This window comes from Podarcis muralis, chromosome 3 (assembly GCF_964188315.1).
Source record: "Podarcis muralis chromosome 3, rPodMur119.hap1.1, whole genome shotgun sequence".
In the NCBI taxonomy this organism is placed as follows: Eukaryota; Metazoa; Chordata; class Lepidosauria; order Squamata; family Lacertidae; genus Podarcis; species Podarcis muralis.
Genome location: NC_135657.1, coordinates 43,366,360 through 43,389,071, shown reverse-complemented (window position 1 = coordinate 43,389,071; position 22,712 = coordinate 43,366,360). Strand labels below are relative to the sequence as shown.

Sequence of the window (22,712 nt, the reverse complement as noted above, 5' to 3'; positions counted from 1 at the left end):
GAACAGTAGGGGAGAAATGAGATCTGCCAATTAACGAGATTACAGATGTCATTGCTCTTGCCAATCTGTGAATAAGGATTCTTGTGATGCTCTGCCAAACAAGATCTACTATACTACAATATTTGGAAATGAATATTAGCATAGAAGGATGGGCAAACTCATAAAAGAATTTCATGGAAGTATCAGCACACCCAAACTAGAGTTCCAGATTTTCAGATACTTCCTTCTGTGAGTTCAGAAATCCACCTAATCTTAGCAGTGGCAGACTGTAGTGCCAACATGGATCAGTAATATTGTTACCCCTTGCCAGAACTTGAGATTTGGAGCATATCTAATATACATATAGTTTACCTACTGGAAGCACTTCAACAAGACCCTATGAAGTCAGTACCCCCTTGGTCTACAGATGCTGGTCACATCCACACCATCTATTTTAAGCATATGGCTTCCCCCAAAGAATCCTGGAAACTGTAGTTTGTTAAGAGTGCTTGGAATTGTAGCTCTATGAGGGGTAGAATACAGTTCGCAGGATCCTTTGGAGAAAGTTAAGTGCTTTAAATGTATGGTGTGGATGTCACTCTTGTGTTACTCTCCTTTGGCTCAGTGATTCTACTCATCACTACCCCATTGGAGTAAAAGTTTGTTGGAGAAGACTGGGGCCCTTTAAATGAAGAGCCTCCTCTCAGGGAAGACAGAACCAGTTTCTGAAACAGAGCTCCAGTTCCTATATAACAGGCAACATCTAAGCTTAGCCCTCTTGCACTACTCAGCCTAAGTCCTGCATAGAATTGCCCTTATGTTGCTTCTTCTCTGCTAAGTTCAGTGCTTGCATGAAAATACTTCAGCGAGAATCTGGTCTATTGAGCCCCTTTTCCTCAGTTTCTGCCAACGCACAGGAGAACACTCTCAAAGTGGTGCACCAGTGTAGTTTGACACATCAGCCAGGATTGCTCATATCTTGGGTCTAGGATCTAATAGCTGTTGGTGGGACCACTCTAATATGGGCACTTACTGGCATATGTTTGGGACTGTCATTTTGATTCTGGTTTCTGGGATCAAGGGTTGAGGAACATTACATCCATAATTGGTAAACAGGCAACTAAAGACCCAGTTACACCCTACTGTTCAATTCTTTAATTATATTCCTCCTACTCACAAGACTACCTATCTATAACCGAAGGCTGAAGGATGCATTGAATATTACACTGGACATGTGGAATAAAAAAAATGTATATTGTTTTCTCGGAGAAGCTAACTCACGAACATAAGGCACCAAGGGTTCTGCTGCACTACAAGATTTTGTGGCTGTATGGGGGCCTTTTTTACTTATATGAACATTCACATGATGAATCACCTCATTCCAGCCAAGTACACAACATACATATTCATCTTCATTCACATAACAAGGACCAACCTTCCATATCAATTGCTTAAATAAATAACAGAATACAGATATTATAGATTGAAATTGGGCGTTGGGTATTTTGCTGAACTTCAATCTACAGTGCACTTTTTTTCCTCGGCTAGTTACTTTTCTCAAAACAGTGTAACTTTATAATTACTTTGTGTTTGTCCCAATAGTCTTTTCAAAAACAACATTTTGATTACTTCTCTTTTTTTACCTTGAGATCACGGTACACAATCTTTCCAGAATGCAGATAGTCCAAAGCAGAAACAATTTCTGCACCATAGAAGCGTGTGCGATCCTCAGAGAACACCCGCTCTCTCGACAAATGGAAAAACAGCTGCAGGGTAAACAGCAGGGACAGGATTGCAATAATTACTGATTTAGTGGGGGAAATTAACAGAAACATAAAACACCTCTCATCACCATATTGTGATGATAGATAGTGTACTCTCAGTGGACACTCAGCACTCTTAGACAGCAGCTGGCTTATCTTTTCCAGGTTTCCAAGGGGGAAAAACGAGCTGTTAAATCAGCATTTTAATCAATATACCAATCTTGTTTAAGGCATTCTGCTTGCTACCCATTTAACCTTCAGTTACCAGAGGAAAAAAGTGCATCATCATCATTCTCTAATTTTTTTCTTCCCCTGTCCCCTCCCTCCATTTTTTATTTTTATTTTTTTAGCAATGAAGTCATTGGGACTGTTTACTATTCATACACACAACTGCAAGGTACTACAGTACAGAGTTTTCCAAACTGTGTGTCATGACATGTTAGTGTGTTGGCTGCAGTGTGTAGGTGCGTCACACAAATTTAACCTCCAGTTTGCTAGTAAAACTGAATTACTATGTCGCAAAATGATGCATGTTCAAAAAGTGTGTCACCAACTTGAAAAGTCTGGAAAGCTCTGCTATGGTATATTGCAGGTACAGTAAATTATTTCTTAAGCATGGCTATATAAAAGTTCCCAGGAACACTCAGAAACTATTTTCATCAGACTAATCACGTGAAGTTAAAATTTTCTTTCAGACAATGCAATTCCGGTATAGCATTGTATCTGCACCAACACTAGCCCTAGTTTACAATACCTAGGGTTAGCAAAACCAACTTCACTATATTCTATTGTAGAGCATTGAAGGGAGTGATGGGTATGGAAGTAAGAGCCAGACACTGAAGACTGAAACTTGCAAGTTTCCTCCAGATGAAATTTCACGTTCTGACAGTTGATTCCTGTCTGCAAGTAGACTATTTCTAGTACAAACAACTAACAATCACTCTCCTCACACAGAGACAAAATATTTACTTTAAGAGAAGCATCTACGCCTAAAGTGGTGGCAAAACTGTCTGACAAAGTTGAGGAAAATCAAAAGTAAAGTATGAAAAGAAGCAAAGTGATGTTTTATTATTTCCAAAAGCAATCTTCAGAAGCTCAATATTTTTTTAGACTTGGCCAATGAGATGCAAGAAAGAAAAGTTTGTAACAACTTTTTTTTTTTTTTTTGCCATTTAGCAATAATTCAAGACACTATTTATTTATGAAAAACTCTGGCATAAGGAGAAGTGCACTTGGCCAGGGAGGGGCCTGGATCCCCACTTTAAACTTCTAATGAACTAAGAGCACAAGAAGAGCCCTGCTGAATCACACCAAAGGTTCACCTAGCATTCTGTTCTTGTGGTGGCCTATGAAAAGACAATAAACAGGACACTGAACAGAAACATGATCTCCAGCAACTGACATTCAGAGGTATACTGCCTCTGATACTGGATATAAAACAGCCATCATGCCTAGCAGCTAAAACTAATGTTTTCGTGGTTTTAACAAAGGAATACATGAACAAAGAAAAAAAATGAAGATCTGTAATTCAAGGGTGTGTGTGGATCAGAACAGCACCACAAACCACATTGTCTGACTTACCTCTCCTCCATTGACGTATTCCATCACAAAACACAAACGGTCCTTTGTCTGGAATGAGTATTTCAAAGACTTAAAGAAAAAACAAACAAAAAATGCAGTTATGAATAGCTTTCATAACATTTAGTTGCATCTTTTTTATTTAATTATTGTGCAGCACAACTGGATACCTTTCTGCTAAGAAGTAAGCCACACTGTGATCAAGGACTTATTCCAACTAAGATGTTCAATGATGTCAGTGGAATGAACTTTCACAAGCACAATGGGACTTGCTGTTCCTCCCCCCCCCCAAAGTCTCCCCATGTACTCCAGAGTGTTGGAGGGCTCTCTGAAGCAAATTGTGGTGGGGACTGCAGCGGGGGAGGGGAAAGGCATGCCTGCTTATATGGTGGTGGGTATCTACCTCAATAAGCATTGGACTGGAGAAATAAGGTGCATAAAAGCATAATTTCTATTGGCAAGAAAGAGTATTCAACTGAAAGCAAGTTTAATCAGTATGCAAACCAATTAAATCCTCAAGCTCTATACCACATACTGACAAATACAGTGGTGCCCCGCAAGATGAATGCCTCGCAAGACGAAAAACCCACAAGACGAAAGGGTTTTCCGTCGCGGAGGCGCTTCGCAAGACGAAGTTCCCTATGGGCTTGCTTCGCAAGACAAAAACGTCTTGCGAGTCTCGCCATTTCCCCCCCCGCTTCCCCCCCCTTATTCAAAGCCGCTAAGCCGTTAATAGCCTTTTAACAGCTTAGCCGCTAAGCCTGCTAAGCCGCTAATAGCGCTAAATCGCTAATAGCCCTAATCCGCTTAGCCACTAATGGGGTTGCTTCGCAAGACGAAAAAACCGCTAGACGAAGAGAATCATGGAACGGATTCTTTTCGTCTTGCGAGGCACCACTGTACCTGTATATGATGTGAGCAGTTATGACTGCAAATCCAAGAATTGGGACAATATATATTTTTAATGGTCATAGAATTAATGAAAGATTCCAAACATTTGCATCTGAATATCAATATCTAACCAAGTCTGTATATTTATTCTTTTATTTTGATACATTTATATTCTGCTTTTCTTTTATTTCTATCAAAAGAGGCTACAATCAGGTTAAAAATAATAAAACAAACACATGTCCCATCTCACTCCACAAATCTATTAAAACAATCTTACAGTTAAAACTACCACCACAACAGGTTCAAAAGCAGCATTCATCCATTACAACATCCACTGAAACTCAAAGATCTATTGAAAACAGATGGGTGTTTTCCTAAACACTAATCCTAAAACACCAGAAGTGACCAAGTGGGAAGAGTTCCACAAATTAGAAGCCACTACAGAAGCATGGTGGGGGTTTTTTTGTAACATGAAAATTTCTCAAGTACAAAGACAGTATTTATAGTTTTTGCACCACAAACTTCCTTACAGCTTAGGATAAGTTAGATGAATGAGTTGGGAACAAAGGAAAAAAAGGAGCACAACTGATTACCCTTTGAAGCATTTAAAGAATGATGGGGGAAATGTAATTTGTACATTCTAAATCCTATCTCATAATTTATAGTTCTTGTGACTACTGCAATATTAATGTATTATAAGATCAAACAGAAGCAACCCAAACATATATCAGGATGTAAAGGAAGGTCCCATTACTGCTTCTATTTCCTTTTTAAATAAACATGTCACAGTTTATGAAGTTGATAAGAGCTGATGTCCTCCATCTGTTTAGTCCAGCACCATCATGTGGACATTAACACCGGTAATTGGCAAATCTTCAAAACATAGCTGGTGATGCAAATACTTCAAGACCAAAAATGTCTTGGGTCCTGGCAATGGATGGGTTTACCAAAGGAACTGACATCAACATGGCAAATCATCAGGCTCCAGAGTACTTTCTGGCTGCATTTATCAGGGTTCTGTATATGTCCTGTTTACATAGATCTTTTAGAATACTGGCTGGCATTAACTGGTGGCTATTATTTGTTACTTAGAGAAAGACTTTCTAGATAGAACAGAGTCACTACCTATACAAGCCTGGAAATTCTTCAGAACGGAATTAATTTTTAAATGATATGAATATTTTAACAGTTTCTATATTTACCAATACTGAAGATAAACTTGTGAAAAATTAGGTAGTGAAAACACCAGCTAGCACTGAAAAGAGGAATTCATCTGACACAAATATGAGAAACATCATCTTTGAAAAAACTATTCTCTTATACTGTAAGTACAAGAGGCTGACAAACCTGGTGGACAGTAAAACAGAAAGATGAGTCTGAATATATCACTTCCTTCTACCCCTAAGAATCAAAACAAAAGTCAAATAGGAAGTTGGCAGAGAAGACAAGGTTCTGTTCTACAATATTTACTCCTTCCTCCCAGTGGTATGAAAACTGATTTCAAATCTGACATAAGATGAACTGCAACACAAATGTTGCTTTCGCTGTCTCTGAAACAGCAAGTTTAAGAGATGAACCATGTTCCAATATCTCATGCAAAAGTCAAACATGACCCCAAAGAAGGGAATGAAACAGTACTATACTGATGACAGGAACCTGTAACTTTTCCCTCTCATATAGCTTTACACTTAAAATCATAATTTATACTCACCGTCAAAAAAGGATGTCTAGTGTTTTTCAGTACTCTGCTTTCTGTAAGTGTGTGAGCCACTTCATCCTAAAGGGTAAAAAAAATGTAATTGTAGTAATGAATATTTGAAACAAATATATTTGTACAACTACAATACTTAAGTGCCCACAGTATCTTTGCAAGGTATGAGGATTGGGGGGGGACGGACGGACCAGAACGGGCGAAGGCCACACAACTTTTTTCCTATTAGAAGACACAACTGTGACAATAGGAATGCTTTTAAGTTTAGTTAGGTGCTAAGTATTTGTCCTCAATATCTATGCAACCTCTCTAACCCCCAAGGTACCCCCACCCAGATATGGAGTCCATCAGCCACCATCACTTCTTAAGCACAACAGCTTCTGCAAATCGCTTAACTGTACCCACAATTTTAAACTTTTCAGGGTCCTTCATATGCTAACTAATGGTTTGGTCACTCCTAAAAAACAAAAAAACATGGATGCAGCATCATGTGGGCAACCTGGACTTGTGAAAATTGCTGCAAACTATTAACAAATCATGATTGCTTCAACCACTTGTTAATTTGTTCTAAGTAATTCTACTGCTATGTCAGCAGGCAGACAACTTTCAAGATTTGTCTTATAGATAAGGTCTATACAAACAAGATTTGTAGCAGAGGAAGGAAAAAAACTGAGTAAAAACTGAGTAAAGTCAGAAATCAAACACGACAGGAAAGTGAAAGAGGAATAGGAGGGAACTGGAAAACACCAGAAAAATAATGAATATTTGAAAGTAGAAGAACTTAGCTGAAAGGAAGATCAGTGAGAGCCAGGAGAAAACGATCGGATCTGTCAGGCAGGAGAGAAAAAACTGAGGGGACTGCTCCTGCCACCCTGAGTTCTTTGCCTCCATCCCACAAAGAGTGAGGTTACCCAACCCACTTGGGTCATCACCAACAGTCTCAAATTAAGCTATTTTCAGCACATAGGTATATTTATAAGTAATAGTGTATTAAATATAGAAGTGTACCTTTGCAATAATAACTTCCTTTTTCAAAATCTTCATAGCATAATATTTTCCACTTGCCTTCTCTCGAACCAGAATAACTTTGCCAAACGTGCCTTTGCCAAGTAGTTTTAAGTAATCAAAATCATTCATTGTCTGTATGGAGCACAAGACTAGGAATTAATAGGATTTACACCTTGCAGATGTTGTATTCATTAAAATGCTACTGTCCTGCCATGAAACACCACAGTTACCAAGAAAAAGGCACAAGTGTATAGATCGCATGGATGAAGTTCCAAACAGAAAAAACCCTCTGTTGTAAGGTCACATTTTTAGCTCCCTTGTTTGTTTCAAGAACGACCGATATGTATGGACAGTTGTTTGCACCCGGGAGATGTGCCCATGTATAAAATGTCAGTGATCCTATATTCCATAAGTGACTATACATTACACATAAGAATAATTATTAGCTTTGACTGATTGTTGTTGATGCCAGTTTAAAAATGATTATGAACTACAGAGGAGCCAAGGGACGCAGAAATACGACAGCTCACTAAGCTTTCTTTAACACCATAATGCTGCTGGCCCTGAAGCTCCACATGGGCAGATTTTCTGAATGTACATGGTCTGCTGATCATATACCATGCCAGTCACAGACTGCAGCATAATGCCAACAATCAACTTGTTTATTTTGAGTACAGAGTTTGCAAATTGTTTGTTTTATCTGTTATAAGAGAACAAAAATAAAATTTTAGCAATCTAAACAAGGCCTTAGAAAAGCAAAACATCAGTACACAAACTTTGTCTGCTATAAGAAATTTCACAACAGAAAGAGGGATTTTATTATGGAATAATCTCATTGAAGAAAAAGCTTCAAAAAAAGGAAGGGGGACAGCTTTGGCAACTAAGGATTGATTAAAATATGTCTCCCTGTTGGTGGCTAGGCGGGAAAGAGAACAGTGTTACCGAATCTTTAATATTTGTAATGAAGAGGGAATTTCAGCAAGTTGTAGCTTGTCGTGAGCTCAAATCACCTTTTCTACAAAACCAAGTTGTAGGAGCCTGTCCTTTTTTTGCACCTGACCATCTTGGGTGGAACTTGGGACATTTTAGTTATAGGTTGGGCATAAATGATAGCTTTCCAAATATTTGAAAGTTAACTATTGTTTGGAACCTTAGTAACTGGAATGCCAGGTGTAACAAACTCCTTTGATCTGCTATAGTGCAACAGCGCCACCTAGAGTGTCAGGAATTTTGTATGCCTACAAAGAACCCTAAACAGACAGCTATCCACTATTTTGTTTCCGAATGTATATCCTCAAGTTTAATCGACTTTTTTTTGTTTAAAGAGAAATATCTCACTAAAACACACATTAAGAACGCATAGTAGTTAAAGCTACCCCTTGTATTCTATGAATGCTTCATAAGGTTTTGTTAAGTTCTGTCCCTGTGGGCTTTTGGAAAGTAAGTCCAAAGTTCATCTCTTTGTTTATTTTTCCTGCAGCTAAAGAGCTCTCATCAGTAGGGCTCAGAAATTTTCCAAGCAGCTGAACAACCTAGGGCAAAGGAACCCAAGATGGTGCCCTACAGAAGTTATTGGACTGCAACTTCTATCATCATTTATCACTACCATATAATTGATTTCTCAACAACATGGGTCTCACTAAGCTATACTCAGGGTGAAAGGTAAAGGTACCCCTGACCATTAGGTCCAGTCGCGGATGATTCTGGGGTTGTGCGCTCATCTCGCGCTATAGGCTGAGGGAGCTGGCTTTTTCCCCACAGACAGCATCTGGGTCATGTGGCCAGCATGACTAAGCTGCTTCTGGTGAACCAGAGCAGCGCACGGAAACGCTGTTTACCTTCCCGCCGGAGCGGTACCTATTTATCTACTTGCACTTTTGAACTGCTTGGTGGGCAGGAGCTGGGACCGAACAACGGGAGCTCACCCTGTCGCGGGAATTTGATCCACCAACTTTCTGATCGGCAAGCCCTAGGCTCAGTGGTTTAGACCACAGTGCCACCCACGTCCATACTCAGGGCAGACCCACTAAAATCAATGGACTTAAGTTAGTAATAATGCCCACTGAAATACAGCACCATGTCCACATGGCTCCATTGTACCAAAATTATAATGCAGATGCAAACACAACAGAACCAACAGCTGTTGGTGGACTCACACATGGTTCAGGGGTGGCTTGTCTCTCTGCTCCAATGCCACAAGCATGGCAGAACCACCTGATCTCCTATGCACTATTTGATGCCACAATAGGCAAAAGAATGGGGGGGATTCTTGATACTTAAAAACGCGTTTGAAAGGAAAAGCTTGAAGTAAAATCAGATTAATGATGATAAAACAATTTTTTATTTAACTTAAATAAATACTTTGTTTCCTGTACAGATTTATTCCTTGGAACAGAGCACTTGTCTTTCTTTGTTTCATAATCTGATTATGTTCTTCACATAAGAGTACCATCTGCTACAAAAATCACTGGTCTTAGACATAGAAATGTGTGACAAAGCTAATGTATAACATTAACTATGTACAACAATCAATGATATTAAGATATTAAAATGGATGGGAGAATAGATGTTCAATCCTGGTATCCAACAAAATATGGGCACATTTAAGGGGGTATGCTCAATGTAGGAGAGGCTGAGTCAGTGCAAACAGGAACTGAACAGTTAACAGTCTTGCAGAATTGTGGGGTATTGAGGGGATATTTATCAACACCTTTTGCAAGTGCCATAGAAGGTACTGGTGGGCACACCACACTGGAAACCCCTAAATATACTATGATATAGTATTAACAACTAAAATCATTTTAGTCAAGTTGTCCAGCGTATCAATTAATAATAATAATAAAAGTGTTACCAGTAAATGTTTGCTTTCATGTTATCCTGTGAATTGCCCTGAGACCTGTGGGTATAGGGCGGTATATAAATTTAATAAATAAGAAATAATAATAAAGGGGCTTGGGAGGTTAAAAAGTCAAGGAAAATACAAGCAATATTATTCTTTAATATAATACAGACCTGAATTAACTCTGAATAATTCCTCATCTTGACAGATACAATCAGCCCCTTCCTTACTATCATTTAGGATGGCACTAAAATGTTTTTATTCATTACTGATTTTAGTAAAGGTGCCTAAGAGGCAGAAGCCTCTATTTTTATTAGGATAACTGGCTGATGGAAATAAATTAAAATATTTGAAAGGTTTCACCACTGCTATTATTACTAGCACATAGTAATATAGCATATAGTAATATGGTTTTAAATTGTTTTTACATAGTATAAGCTGAATGGGAAGATATTTTGAATGGTGACATAAATTCATATGATTTTAAAAATTTCTTTGTTGTCTACTATTAATACCTGCTGAATATTAAGACAACCTACATGAAAGGTTTTGTGTTAGTAACACCTGAAACAGTATTTATTCGTCTTAAAAGAAGTATATTTGACACTGATTACATTCTGGCTTCTGAAAATTGTTTTCCATCTGCAGTTTGTATTGTTTGGCAAGTTTTCAGCTAGCTGTCACATTTCAACATCTGTAGCAAAACATTTCATATCAGCTCTAAATATAATATTGCACTTGTGGTATGATACAATTTACGAACACCCCACAGTCAAGACCCTACAGTTACCACAAAGTCCAAAATATGCCAAGTGTAATCTATGGAAATGATCCACAAATGGTACAGTGCTGCACTGATGAGACTGTCCTTAGCAAGGCAGCTGTGCCCAAGATAGCTCAGGGATGCATGGCCACGTGACCATTGCCAAACAGCTAAGAGCTCTCAACTAGCCAGGAAACCATGGACTTGTGGCCTTTTGTGGGGAAACACTGCAACTGATTACACCAGTCTTGGAGGCTGCTTGGTCACTGGGTTGGAAGGTAAGGGTCAATCCACTGAAATGGCAATCCTTTTCAGAATCAATACAATATATTTTAACAGTACAGTTCTCTGTTTGAAGAAGGAATAATTTACGCAAAGATAGCGTATTTTTAGTTGCCAGGCATACAGATCTTTAAATTTATTTTAACAGTTACAATAACAAGAATGACAATATCATGAACAAAGCATCATTTGTCATTGTGTCTGATATGGAATGGCAATTTAGAAGGAGTTAAGCACAATGCTGCCATTAGAATTTCTGGAATTTGAGCTTTCCAAATTTATTATAATAAAATTCACAAAATTACTGGAGAACTGAGCTCACCATAAATTACAAGCTGAAATATGCCAATGCAGTAAGATCACACTTTTAAAATGTAGGAAGGAATCTCCAATTACCTTCCTTTTATGGTGGGTTGTGGAAGCGTCCATCTCCTCCTCTCCTATATTATCAATCTGTGAGGTTGGACTACAGTTCATTCTTTCTTCTTCCTGCCTCTGAAGCCTGTCTGCTACTGCTTGGATGGCTTCTGTCCATTCTTCCCTATCAAAAATAAGTCAGTTTTATTAATAAATACATTTCATAAAAATACGACTAAAAGGGACATGAGGGAATACATACATAAACTGTGTAAAATATAGAAAAAATGGAGGGCAATCAAATCACCTACTGCATTTGCCTTTCCTGTATACATTGCACCCTGTGCTCAGGTATTTCCTTTTGTGCTGACTTTCCAAAGGCAGATTTCCCATGATCAGAAAGCTGTGCCCATGAGAGAGCTACATGCTTAACAGCAGATGTAAGGAATCAACTGGACCAAATACCACATATTCAAAAATCTACAGCAAAAGACTATTTCATAAGAATTGAATGGTATTGCAAATGTCTGTGTATCCTGTCCAATCTTTTAAGCTATGTTGGAGCTTTGTGCTCAGGACAAATGATCTACAATAACCTTTAAAGGCATGCTCTTTACCCAAAAGCTTTTCTGAATTTAAAAAAACCAGACCTGCAATATCCTGATACTATATAGTTTATATAAAAATTATTAGTATTGATTAAATTTCTATACTGCCCCTCATCTGAAGATCACAGTGTGGTTTACAATATAAAATCACAGAAACACATACCATAACAAACAAAAACAATAATACACCCAAAAACATCTTTATTCCCTCGTCCTTAAGATACCCCTGCTCAGTAGCTGGTAGAGAGGGGTGGGATCAATGCTTCCTCCCCACTCTGGGCATAGAGCATTGGATAAGTTTTCATAGGCACATGACAGACCCTTCCACAGCACTCCTGCTGAGGAAATCACTGGCTGATACTGTAAGGTAGTAGCATACTACAAAAAACATAGGTTTTTCATGCTTTGTCAAGCTGGGTCAGCTATTTCCTAGTGAATACTACTGAAGCGAATCACCCCGTTTCATGCTTGGACAGGCAACTATATTCACTTAACAGAGGAAATGGAATAACTAGGAGAATCAGTATTTGCTCTAAGTAGTACAGGGACCTTGGAAAGTGTATCAATTAATTGATGGTACTGGAATTTTTCTTCTGACTAATATATTTAGAATCAACGTATAAGAACAATTAGAATATATTACATTTATGAATACACCGATAAAGTTAGGGATAAAGTTAAATGTAGAGAATAATGAAAGGAAACACAAATCAATATGCAATTTAGCAACCAGTGGTTACCAGAACCCAATTGACAATGCAAAATACAGCAGAACTCAACATTAATGAATTACAATACATTATTACAATAAATTGCAAACTTGCAATCAACATCAACTTCTATATCTTCCTGTATGTTAATACTTTATACTTATAGGGTAAAACACACCTTTTTAATTAAACTAACTATGTATTAATAATACACAAGACTGAAATATTATAAAGCCAACTAAAATGTTATAAAAACATTAAAGATGCTATCCCTGAATTAGAAATATTTTGTGTATACTTATTCACATCTTTTGAAAGAAATGCACACAAAGCCTGAAAGTGTCACACAAAACTAATAGTTGCAGCAAATCTTTTCCTTATAGAAGTTTGCCTATATAACAAGAAACACTTTCATTCATTTCTTACCGTTCTTCTGGAGTATCTACGTGAAACGTCCTTTCTATCACAGTGGTCCATTGAAGACATCGGATAATAAATGTGTTTGGTTTTGGTCTCTCTGTTTTCATTAGCTGGCATTCTGGGGAGGAGGGTGGAGAAACATTTTTAAGATGCTGCTTTTTATAATATGGGGATATGAACTAGTTTGGGGATATGGGGATATGTTCCAAGTACATATACTTTTTATACCAATCCAACACATTATTACACATTAGTACTTAAGGCTGCATTACTAGAATGAATGATGCAAGGAGGGAGCTGCAGCCCATGCTAGGAAAAGAGGTAGTAAGGGAACTTCAAATTAATTCAAATCTACAGGGCCTGGTGAGCTGCAGCCAAGGGACGTAATCTCTTGCAGATGTAATCTCATAGCCTCTGACTATAAACATATTGGAAAACAAGGTGAGGTCCTTGCTAGGTTGGTTGTAGTGAAACAACTCTAATGATGCCGGTGATTTCAAAGCTCAATTCAAAATGCTACTCTTAACCTTTGAAATTCAACATGGCTTAGGACCCAGATATCTGTTGCACTTCCTTCTTCAATCTGCTCATCCATTTAGATCACCCCAAGTCTTTCTCTGCATGTCCCTACAGCGTGGAAGGTAGCAACTGGAGAGTCTTTTCTGTGGTGGCTCGTCACCTTTGGAATGCCCTTTCCAAGGATGCCCACCTAGAGATCTCATTACTGTCATTTATGTACCAGACAAAAACATTTGTGTTGTTCCAGGCTTCTAAGCACTGCTATCATAAGCATTATTTAACTTAGAACAGTTTGAGTTTATCAGCTGTTGCTGTTTTAATTTGCTGTATTAGTTTGATTTTACCAGCTGTTGCTGTTTTAATTTGCTGTATTAGTTTGAGTTTACCAGCTGTTGCTGTTTTAATTTGCTGCATTAGTTCGTATGCATTGTTTTGTTTTTTAAAAAATGTACATTTTGTTTCTCACTACTCTGTTAGCCACCCATGGAGCATAACTCTATGTTGAAGGTGACATGTATCAAATAAAGAAATAAAGCCACTCAGTTACTTTGTATTGATCTATGGATAAATAGAATGATCAAATTTTCACATACATGCATGTTAAAACTCATCAACTTAAGCCCTTCTCCTGATGTCCCCTATCAGAGAGCTTTGGAGAGTGGCAACAAGGGAAAGGGCACTTTTCAGTAGGGGCCCTTCATCTATGGGATGCTCTTCCCAGCAAGAGCTGTATTGCACTGACATTAGCATACTTTCACCACCAAGTTAAGATGTATCTCTTCTCCCAAGCTTTTGATTATGATAATCATGCTTAATAATGTTTGAACCTGAACTCTTAGCATCCAAAGCATGGGGCTCCATCTTTGAGCTAGATGTCTTCCCCTTAAATAAACAAAGCTATGAAGGACTATTATAATATTCTTTATTAATAAATGAAAACTGTATGGACCTATAGAAAAAGAATGTTGGAAAATAATGAAATGTACAAAATGTATTAATCTGGCGATCGGTACTGGCTCAGAATGTTCAAGCCATTGCTGGGTCACTACCAAGTGAACACTGCAATCATCTCCTCTTCAAGTTTGCTGCTATACATAAACAAATGTAATTAAAAAGATGAATCTCAATTAAAAAACAGTTGGAACTCTAGAGTATCACTGAAAAAGATGAGCAAGCCAATAAAAACAGGAAGGCCCAGCATGATAGTTATCTACAACCAAGAAATATGGATCATTATTTTACAGCTTTCATTCTAAGTATTATTCAAGACCATTGCAGTCATAAGAGTTTTAAGAATTTAATAACTGGAGTGATCAAACACTGTCACAATAATAAATAGGAATATGATGTTAGCAAAATATTCCAAGTGTGAAAAAGTTTCCCCTTTTTCTGTTCCATGGCCAGGATGGTGAACATTATTTTAAAGGTTTTCTGAACCACTGGGATCATTTCTATAACATGAAACAACTGTTTTGTCTTAGATGTAACATTAAACCATAATTTAGCACCCAAAAAAATGAGCTTTATGCTTGTGTGCTCCCATCTCCCATCTTACTATGGCATATCTCCACCTACACTTTAGAACTAAAAACACAAGTTTGAGCCTGGTCTGGCTAAATTATACTTTAAAATATCCAGAGTTTCCTAAATTTGGACCCAAAAAGGGCTCTGGACAGTTTAAAAGCAAAAGCTTCTAATCTATTGTGACCATGCCAAAGGAGGAGAGGCTCATGCATGTAGCACTAAACCATGGTTTAGAATTATGTGTAAAAATGCCAGTGATTTTCCTTACCACATCCCTAAAATGTCTGGCACACACAAAGATATTGTAATATAGCAACTATTGGCTTGAAACAAAAACTGCACTAGTCTCTAAATGACACGGTTATGTTAAACTCTCCTGAACAGCTCTTAACTACAAGCTGTATATCAAAACATTTTGTTTATCTTACACCATTCTGAACCACAGATGACAAAGTTTGCTTGAAGCTGTAATTACTCTGTAAAGCTGGGAAGCCAATTAGACGGCCTAAAACCTGCCAGTTCCAAAAAAAAGCTACCAAAAAAACATATCATCTGTTCAGAAATTATTAAAAGTTTAAAGTTTGAATTGTTAAATGTTTAACTATTTAACCTCCAGCATAGTTTTCCCCATTAAGGACATTTAATGTCCTCCATTAAGGACATTTATTAATTTAAATAGTTTTTTTTTAAATTAACATTTCTCAACATGGTTAAGAACAGTCCATTTCAAGAACCAACATATATACAATATGATGCTCTCCTAAGGCCAAAACTACACATTACATTTGTCAGCTTCTGCCAAAAGGCTACCGTATGGTTAATTACCTTCACTCCCTCTGTAATTCTGAAGATAACTTACCTAGGTCTTGACATCATGGAAATGCTCATTTCCCTGACAGCAGCAGCCAAGAATGTTCAGTGGGATCAAAGAAGAACACCTCAAGATGTTATGGAGGGGGAAATTAAACATGTGGTTGCTGCATTTGGCAGCTACCACACATTTCATGTAATGTGTAGCTCTGGCCTAAGTGAAGCTTACTAAATGCATACGTCCAGTTCAAGAATTTTAGGCATTCTATGGGGATGTCAATCCATGATAAATATTTGAAATTATCTTCATCTTAATGAGCAATTCTACAGAGCAGCTTAAGTCCCAGAGGTATGTCTACAACTGCAAGGGACGTGCAACTTGTATGCTTGCTCAACCCAAAGAACCTTTGCTTGCACTCATTTTCCAAGGCCCCCTCCTGCTATGATTCCTTGGGCATTTTTAACAAGTCATTTATACACTGCATTTCTGCTTTCAGAAGAAAACCCAGGGTGTTTACAACAATAAAACACTTAAACAAATACACAAGCAGGTGAGTATTTTTAGAAAATTCTAAATCCTGTCAGAATCCTTCTAAGCTCTTTAGGGGGACAATATATGCACTAGCTTCTAAAGTTTCTACAGATAAAAAAGGGGGCAGGGCAGAATTATATAGTTCAACTGCTTCTGTAGCTGAGGAAGTGTCAGCAAACACAGCTATATTGGTATTTGCTATAGGTTTTGAACTACAAAACATACTGTATTAACATGCTGACACATGTTAAATAGAAGCAATAAAAATAAATAATAATAACAATAAAGTTTTGCTTCCTCATGGCTCACTGGAAGCTATTATTTCCACTATTAGGTACAGTGGTACCTCGGGTTACATACGCTTCAGGTTACATACGATTAAGGTTACAGACACCACTAACCCAGAAATAGTGCTTCAGGTTAAGAACTTTGCTTCAGGATGAGAACAGAAATTGGGCTCTGGCAGCACGGCAGCAGCAGGAGGCCCCATTAGCTAAAGTGGTGCTTCAGGTTAATAACAGTTTCAGGTTAAGTACAGACCTCTGGAACGAATTAAGTACTTAACCTGAGGCACCACTGTATTGTGACTGACCTAGTACTTACATATTGTTTTATTTTGCAATATAGGTTACGCATTACAGTGAGTTTTCAAATTAAGAGCAGCACATATAAAAATTCTCATTTCCAAAATCTACTAAGTTTCTGAAACAATACTGCTTTAGTAATGGGGACTGATATGACCATATTCTTGGTTTTGTGTGCATGGAATAATAACATTATTTTTACTGACAGAATGTTCTGTGTGGATTCTTTCAAGAAAAGTGCATGGGTGTGGCATTTTTTGATCTTATGAAGTGCCTGGGTGTGACTTTTTTATCTTGTCATTTTGGAGGTCTACTTGACTTGTAATCAAAATAAATAAAATGAGAGGTGTGTGACATTCCCCAAATACCCCCTTTGAACTGGAAGTTCAAATAAGCTTAAGAATATACCAAACTATACACTTAGAAGAATGTTCACTACATGATGGCATGAAATTGCATCCACTCCCCAAGGACTGAGGGTACAGCAGCCCACAACAAACAGGGTCATCACAAATCATACTGTAGGAGTTCAAAAAGATCCACCACCCACTACAAGGTGGTGTCCAAAAATTCGGGATCCAGTACAACATCATAACATCTTGATCATCCAGCACCACAATCCATTCTACTCAGGATTAAGTGCTTATGCATCAAAGGATGCATCAAATGCATCTTTAAGTAATGTGTTGTCTAGATCCATATCTACCATATACTAGACAACTTTGCCAAAAGGAGCTCCACTGTTTGAAATATGGCAACCCTACCATTCTCTTTCTATTCATTCATTCATTCATTCATTAATAACACTCAATGCCACCACATCCAATCAAGATTTTAGGGCACTGAAACTGCTGATAAATTGCAGTTGTAAAGTAGCATTTCTGATATACTAAACTATTGATGTTCTTTCCCCCCAGAAAACTTTTCTGTTATGATCCTTGAAACAGATTAAAATAATTTCACTGTTAAAATTACTATGATTAATGACTTAACATCAACATTTTCCTAGGAAACAGAATGAATGGATCCTTATTTTTTGTAAACCAAGAAATATTAATGTGAATTGCAACACTGTGATGCAAACATTACACCATCTTAGCAAAGCAACTTATGTATTTCATCTTTTTTTAGATTTGCTTGGAACATCATATTGCATTTCTATTAAAAACTTATTTTTAAATCTGGAGAAGGCTCCACTTAACTTCCTTATATAGATATATATGTGAATTTTGCAGTTTTCCCTATTTAGGGAAGTTTTAAATATTTAATGCTGTACTGTTTTTAACATTTGATTGGGAGCCACCCAGAGTGGCTGGGGAGACTCAGCCAGATGGGTGGGGTATAAATTAATAATAATAATAATAATAATAATAATAATAATAATACATAGCAATCCTATATAAAATACACAGGTTTCAGCAGATGTTTCCATTTACCAGAGTTTGGGGATCTAATAACTATTTTGTGTATGAAATTTCATACAGGAGCTGGACTGGGGGGGAAATATTTCAAATTTCTAACCAAACCAAAAGGATATTTAAAAGACAACACTAAAACCTATGCCTTTCCAAAGTTTTTCAGTGATCCGTTAAAATAAAATTTGAGTGGTTACTGAAGATACTCACTTGCTACAGAAAAGTTGTTAAGAGGATATGGTAGATCCACATCTTGCGGCTTTTCCTTATAGCCTATGAAAGAGCCATCTGTCTTCAATAGGAAGTATCTTGGCCTCCAGTTTTTTATATATTCACCTATATAAGAAAAGATTAATTCAAGGATTAATATGAATCTTGAAATATTCATTATAGCGTTGCCAAATGATCAGAAAAAAACTGGATGGGTCTCATCCTGTTTGCTTAACAATAGTTAGATTTACAGACATTAGTAAGTGAAACCTTTTCAAGAATGTACCTAAACATCCTCTTCTGTGAATCTCTGCAGATCTAAATGTTGTTAAGGGCACAGTAGCACAGGTTGATAAAAAGCTTGCAAACCTAGCTTGTTTAATTCTCTTCTACTTTTAATTTCTTTTTAAAAAAATACTGTTTGGATATTCATTCATTCAAACGGGATTCATTCATTCAAACAGAATAGGCAGAAGACAGGTTTTCATTTACTTGTAGTTCACTGGATGAGTCACAGTAGATTGACAGCGGATTCTGACTCCCAATAGCCACAATAATTCTTTCTCCCTCCTCAAAATTGGCCTGTTAGAAACAGTGACCTTTACTATCTCATATGCAGAGTCTTCCCAGTATATACAGGTCATGGTGTATAGTAATTGACTTACCCAGTCCTAGAAGTGGAAGGGAAAAAATGAAGTGGAGTGGTTTCATTTGGATGGGGCAGGGGAGGAAGTGGGATGTTTTTGCTTCAAATTAGGCCAGATTCAATTATGACTACAAAAAAGAAGCAGACTGGTGAAAAGAAGGTGGATGGTGTCCCGCTGTATGTTGAGCACCAGCTCTGCCCAGGAACCACCATTTTGAATCTAACTTCTCTACCACCCTGGCCCCTATTCTGAACAATTTTGATGTACCTCATAGTTACAGTAAAAAGGAAACAGACATTGAAAGCATGACATTTGTCCCTGCTTGAATTAAAAAATGTTTATCTGGCAACAGCTTATTTGATTCAACTGTGCTTTTGTGTTGGGTCTTTTGATAATATGTTCGTGTGTGCATTCCTTTGACTGGACATCTAGACATTCACAAATGTCTAGGAGAGAGTGTTTGCCTTCAGGCAAGGAGAATGCCCAACACCATTTTCCACAAAGGCTCGTTGGTGCTGCAGCTTGGAGAAGATTAAAAACAGCTGGAATCTCTCCTGGGTTTTTTTCCAAACCTCGGTACAGTTGAGATAAGACTGCTTCCCTCCCAGAGGGTTTAAAATAGGCAGGGATTTCTCAGGGCCAACTAGATGATACATTCAATGCAAGAACATGTCTACACCATCTTCTGTGTGACAGCTGCTAAGATATTTGAAGACTGTTATCATGCTTTCCCTTAATTTTCACCTCTTCAGGATAAACATACCTAGATCTTTCAACTATCTCTTGCAAGGATTGGTTTATACATGCTTCACCATCCTGGTCACCCTCATCTAGACATGCCCCAATTTGTCAATATCCTTCTTAAAATGTGCTGCCCAGAACAGGACACTGTATTCTGAAGTGGCCGAACCAGTTCAGAATAGAGCGGAAGTATTACAACTAGCAATCTTGACTCTGTGCTTCAGTTATTAGAGCTTATGATTAGCAAGTGCACTGCATTGCTGGTTTATATTCATGTTGTCATCAGCTAAGAGTTTTAGATCCTGTCAAACAGATCTCTTTAATCCTGTATGTATCCTTCTGATTTTTTTTGAACCTAAATATAGGAATTTAATTTATCTTGTTTTCAACCAAGTATCCAACCTGCCAAGATAGTTTTCAATCTTGATTTTGTCATCTATTCAGTTTACTAGTCCTCTGAGTTTTGTGTTATCTGCAGATTTGATAAGCATTCCCTCTATATCCTCATTGAATCCATTTGTTCAAATAGCTGTGGATTGACATGGTAGTAGTGTAATTCAGCCCACATTTACTATTTCATCAGCAAGGATATTGTGAGAGACTTTTTTGAGTGTCTGTTGCAATCTGCTGACTTACCAAACTAATAACTCTATTGATTAATAAATGAGATAATTAATAAATGAGGTAAGTCTGAATTTTGCTAAAAACTCTCTGCAACAATTTTAGTTCTTATAATATTAAGGTGTGTTTACCTTTGGTTTCATATGAAAGAAAAGAGTGACAGAAATAACCACATATGTAAGGTGACATTTCCACACCCTAGTATATAACACGAAAGGCAAGGTCGAATATTCACATTTGAAAAGCTAAACTGAGTGGACCAGTAATCCATTGAGTAAAACAGAGGGAACACTTTGTGATAATTTAATCAAGTGCAACTCTGGAGTAGTTAAGATAGCAGTAGTTTTGCTTTAGAGTATTATTTTCTATCCAACTTCCTGCTGTGTTAAATGTAAGCTAAATTATTATTTTGCTTACATTTACGCCTTTTAGGTTTCAGAAACATACTCCTTATAATTAAGGAAGAGGTCTCTAATTTTGTACACTGCATTGGAGAAAACTGAGTAATTCACATCATTTATATATCGGTCAAGCTATTTAAAGCTACTACAGAGCATTGCTTAAAATAGGATTAAACTAATTCATGTTGTATCACAGACATTTCAACTTATTCTTCTTAGAAAATAAAGCACAGGAAGGTCCAAACAAGGCTGAAGCTGTGGATTCAGGAGAAACTTCAAAATTCATTTGTTTCCATTTTTTCCCCAGTGGAAGGGTTAAGTACATGCTTAACTGATGCTCTTTCTCTCTTTCACAATGTTAAATTAAATTGGGGAAAAATAGGTCATTAAGTTGTTCACTTTAACGTCTGAGTACATCTGGCCAAAATTATGGATCTTTCAACCCCATTTATTTCAGGGGGCAAGAATGACTTTAAAATGAAAACATAAAAGGTAAAGGTAAAGGAACCCCTGACCATTAGGTCCAGTCATGGCTGACTGAGGTTGCAGCGCTCATCTCGCTTTATTGGCCAAGGGAGTTTCCAGGTCATAAAGCCAGCATGACTAAGCCACTTCTGGTGAACCCGAGCAGCGCACGGAAACGCCGTTTACCTTCCCGCCAGAGCGGTACCTATTTATCTACTTGCACTTTGACATGCTTTCGAACTGCTAGGTTGGCAGGAGCAGGGACTGAGCAACGGGAGCTCACCCCGTCGCGGGGATTCGAACCGCGACCTTCTGATCGGCAAGCCCTAGGCTCTGTGGTTTAACCCACAGCGCCACCCGCATCCCCAAATGAAAACATAGATTACTATAAAAAGAATGCTGCTGTGCTAAGTGGATAATTTGTTGTTTCATTTTTGCTCATTTAAGGTGAAATCTAACAAGGCTTCCATTTCCACTCCTCCACTCCTGTAGTCACCCACGCAACCACAAAATTTGCTACAGAAGATCGCCAGAGAGAGATTCTGAGGGCACACAGGGGCTGAAAAGAGGCAAACAGCCAGATGCCTCAGAAGCATGCTATGGTTGATGGTACTGAGTTGCTGAAAGGTCCAACAGAACCAAATGAGATGCATTCACTTTTCAAGTTCCTAGTAAAATATGACAAAGGCTGTTTCACCCTCGAAACTAGGAGCAAGATAGGAACGTATATTAATCAAGCTGATCCAACGCACAGCCCAATGGCCATATGCGGCACTCAGTGCCTTTTGAGCAGTCCTCAACATTTGATCCCACCCCCACAGCCCTTGTGTTGCCCTCCCAAAGCCAGGTAAGCGAGGTGCTGGGCTTTGGGAAGGAAACATGAGGGCTCAGACATGAGGTGGGGAGCTCTAGGACCCTGCCAGAGCCTTGCAACTCCTCCCCAAATCCCAGCCCCTCACTTAGTTGATTTTGGGAAGGTAGCACAAGGGATGGGGGAGTCAAATTCTGCCCCCCCATGCCACACAACAAAGCATTGTTTCATGCCAAAGTACTCTTGCAGCCCACTTGGTATGAAATGTTGGGCTGTGCTGATCTAAATAGTGTCAACCAAGAAAGCCTGGAGCTGTCACCACTTGCTTCAACATCTTATTCTAAAAGAGTAAGTTACACTAGCCAAGAATTATCAAGGGTGGTTGGCTTGAAGGAGGCTTTTTATAGTTAAGTTCTCACAACTTATTTTCTTCAATGAAGTTGGAAACAGTGATGTAAAAATTTCAAGAAATCTTGAAGCCATGGGGAAAACTGTTTTTCCCTTGAGGGGGTGGTTTTATAAA

The 22,712-nt window shown here is 38.0% G+C and overlaps 1 protein-coding gene across 4 annotated transcripts in view; it reads right to left on the bottom strand.

Moving 5' to 3' along the window:
- AKT3 (AKT serine/threonine kinase 3) overlaps positions 1–22,712 on the bottom strand; it is a 114,393-nt gene that overhangs the window by 35,859 nt on the left and 55,822 nt on the right. For all 4 annotated transcript variants that reach the window (XR_003705980.2, XM_028724129.2, XM_028724131.2 and 1 more), the window contains exons 3-9: positions 18,504–18,629; positions 12,916–13,027; positions 11,211–11,355; positions 6,931–7,062; positions 5,923–5,988; positions 3,324–3,392; positions 1,623–1,745 (exon numbers count right to left, since the gene is read on the bottom strand). Coding sequence is in view for 3 of the 4 variants with exons in the window: in XM_028724129.2 (XP_028579962.1) it covers positions 1,623–1,745; positions 3,324–3,392; positions 5,923–5,988; positions 6,931–7,062; positions 11,211–11,355; positions 12,916–13,027; positions 18,504–18,629 (773 nt within the window). In the remaining variant the exon portion in view is untranslated. The remainder of the gene's footprint in view (positions 1–1,622; positions 1,746–3,323; positions 3,393–5,922; positions 5,989–6,930; positions 7,063–11,210; positions 11,356–12,915; positions 13,028–18,503; positions 18,630–22,712) is intronic.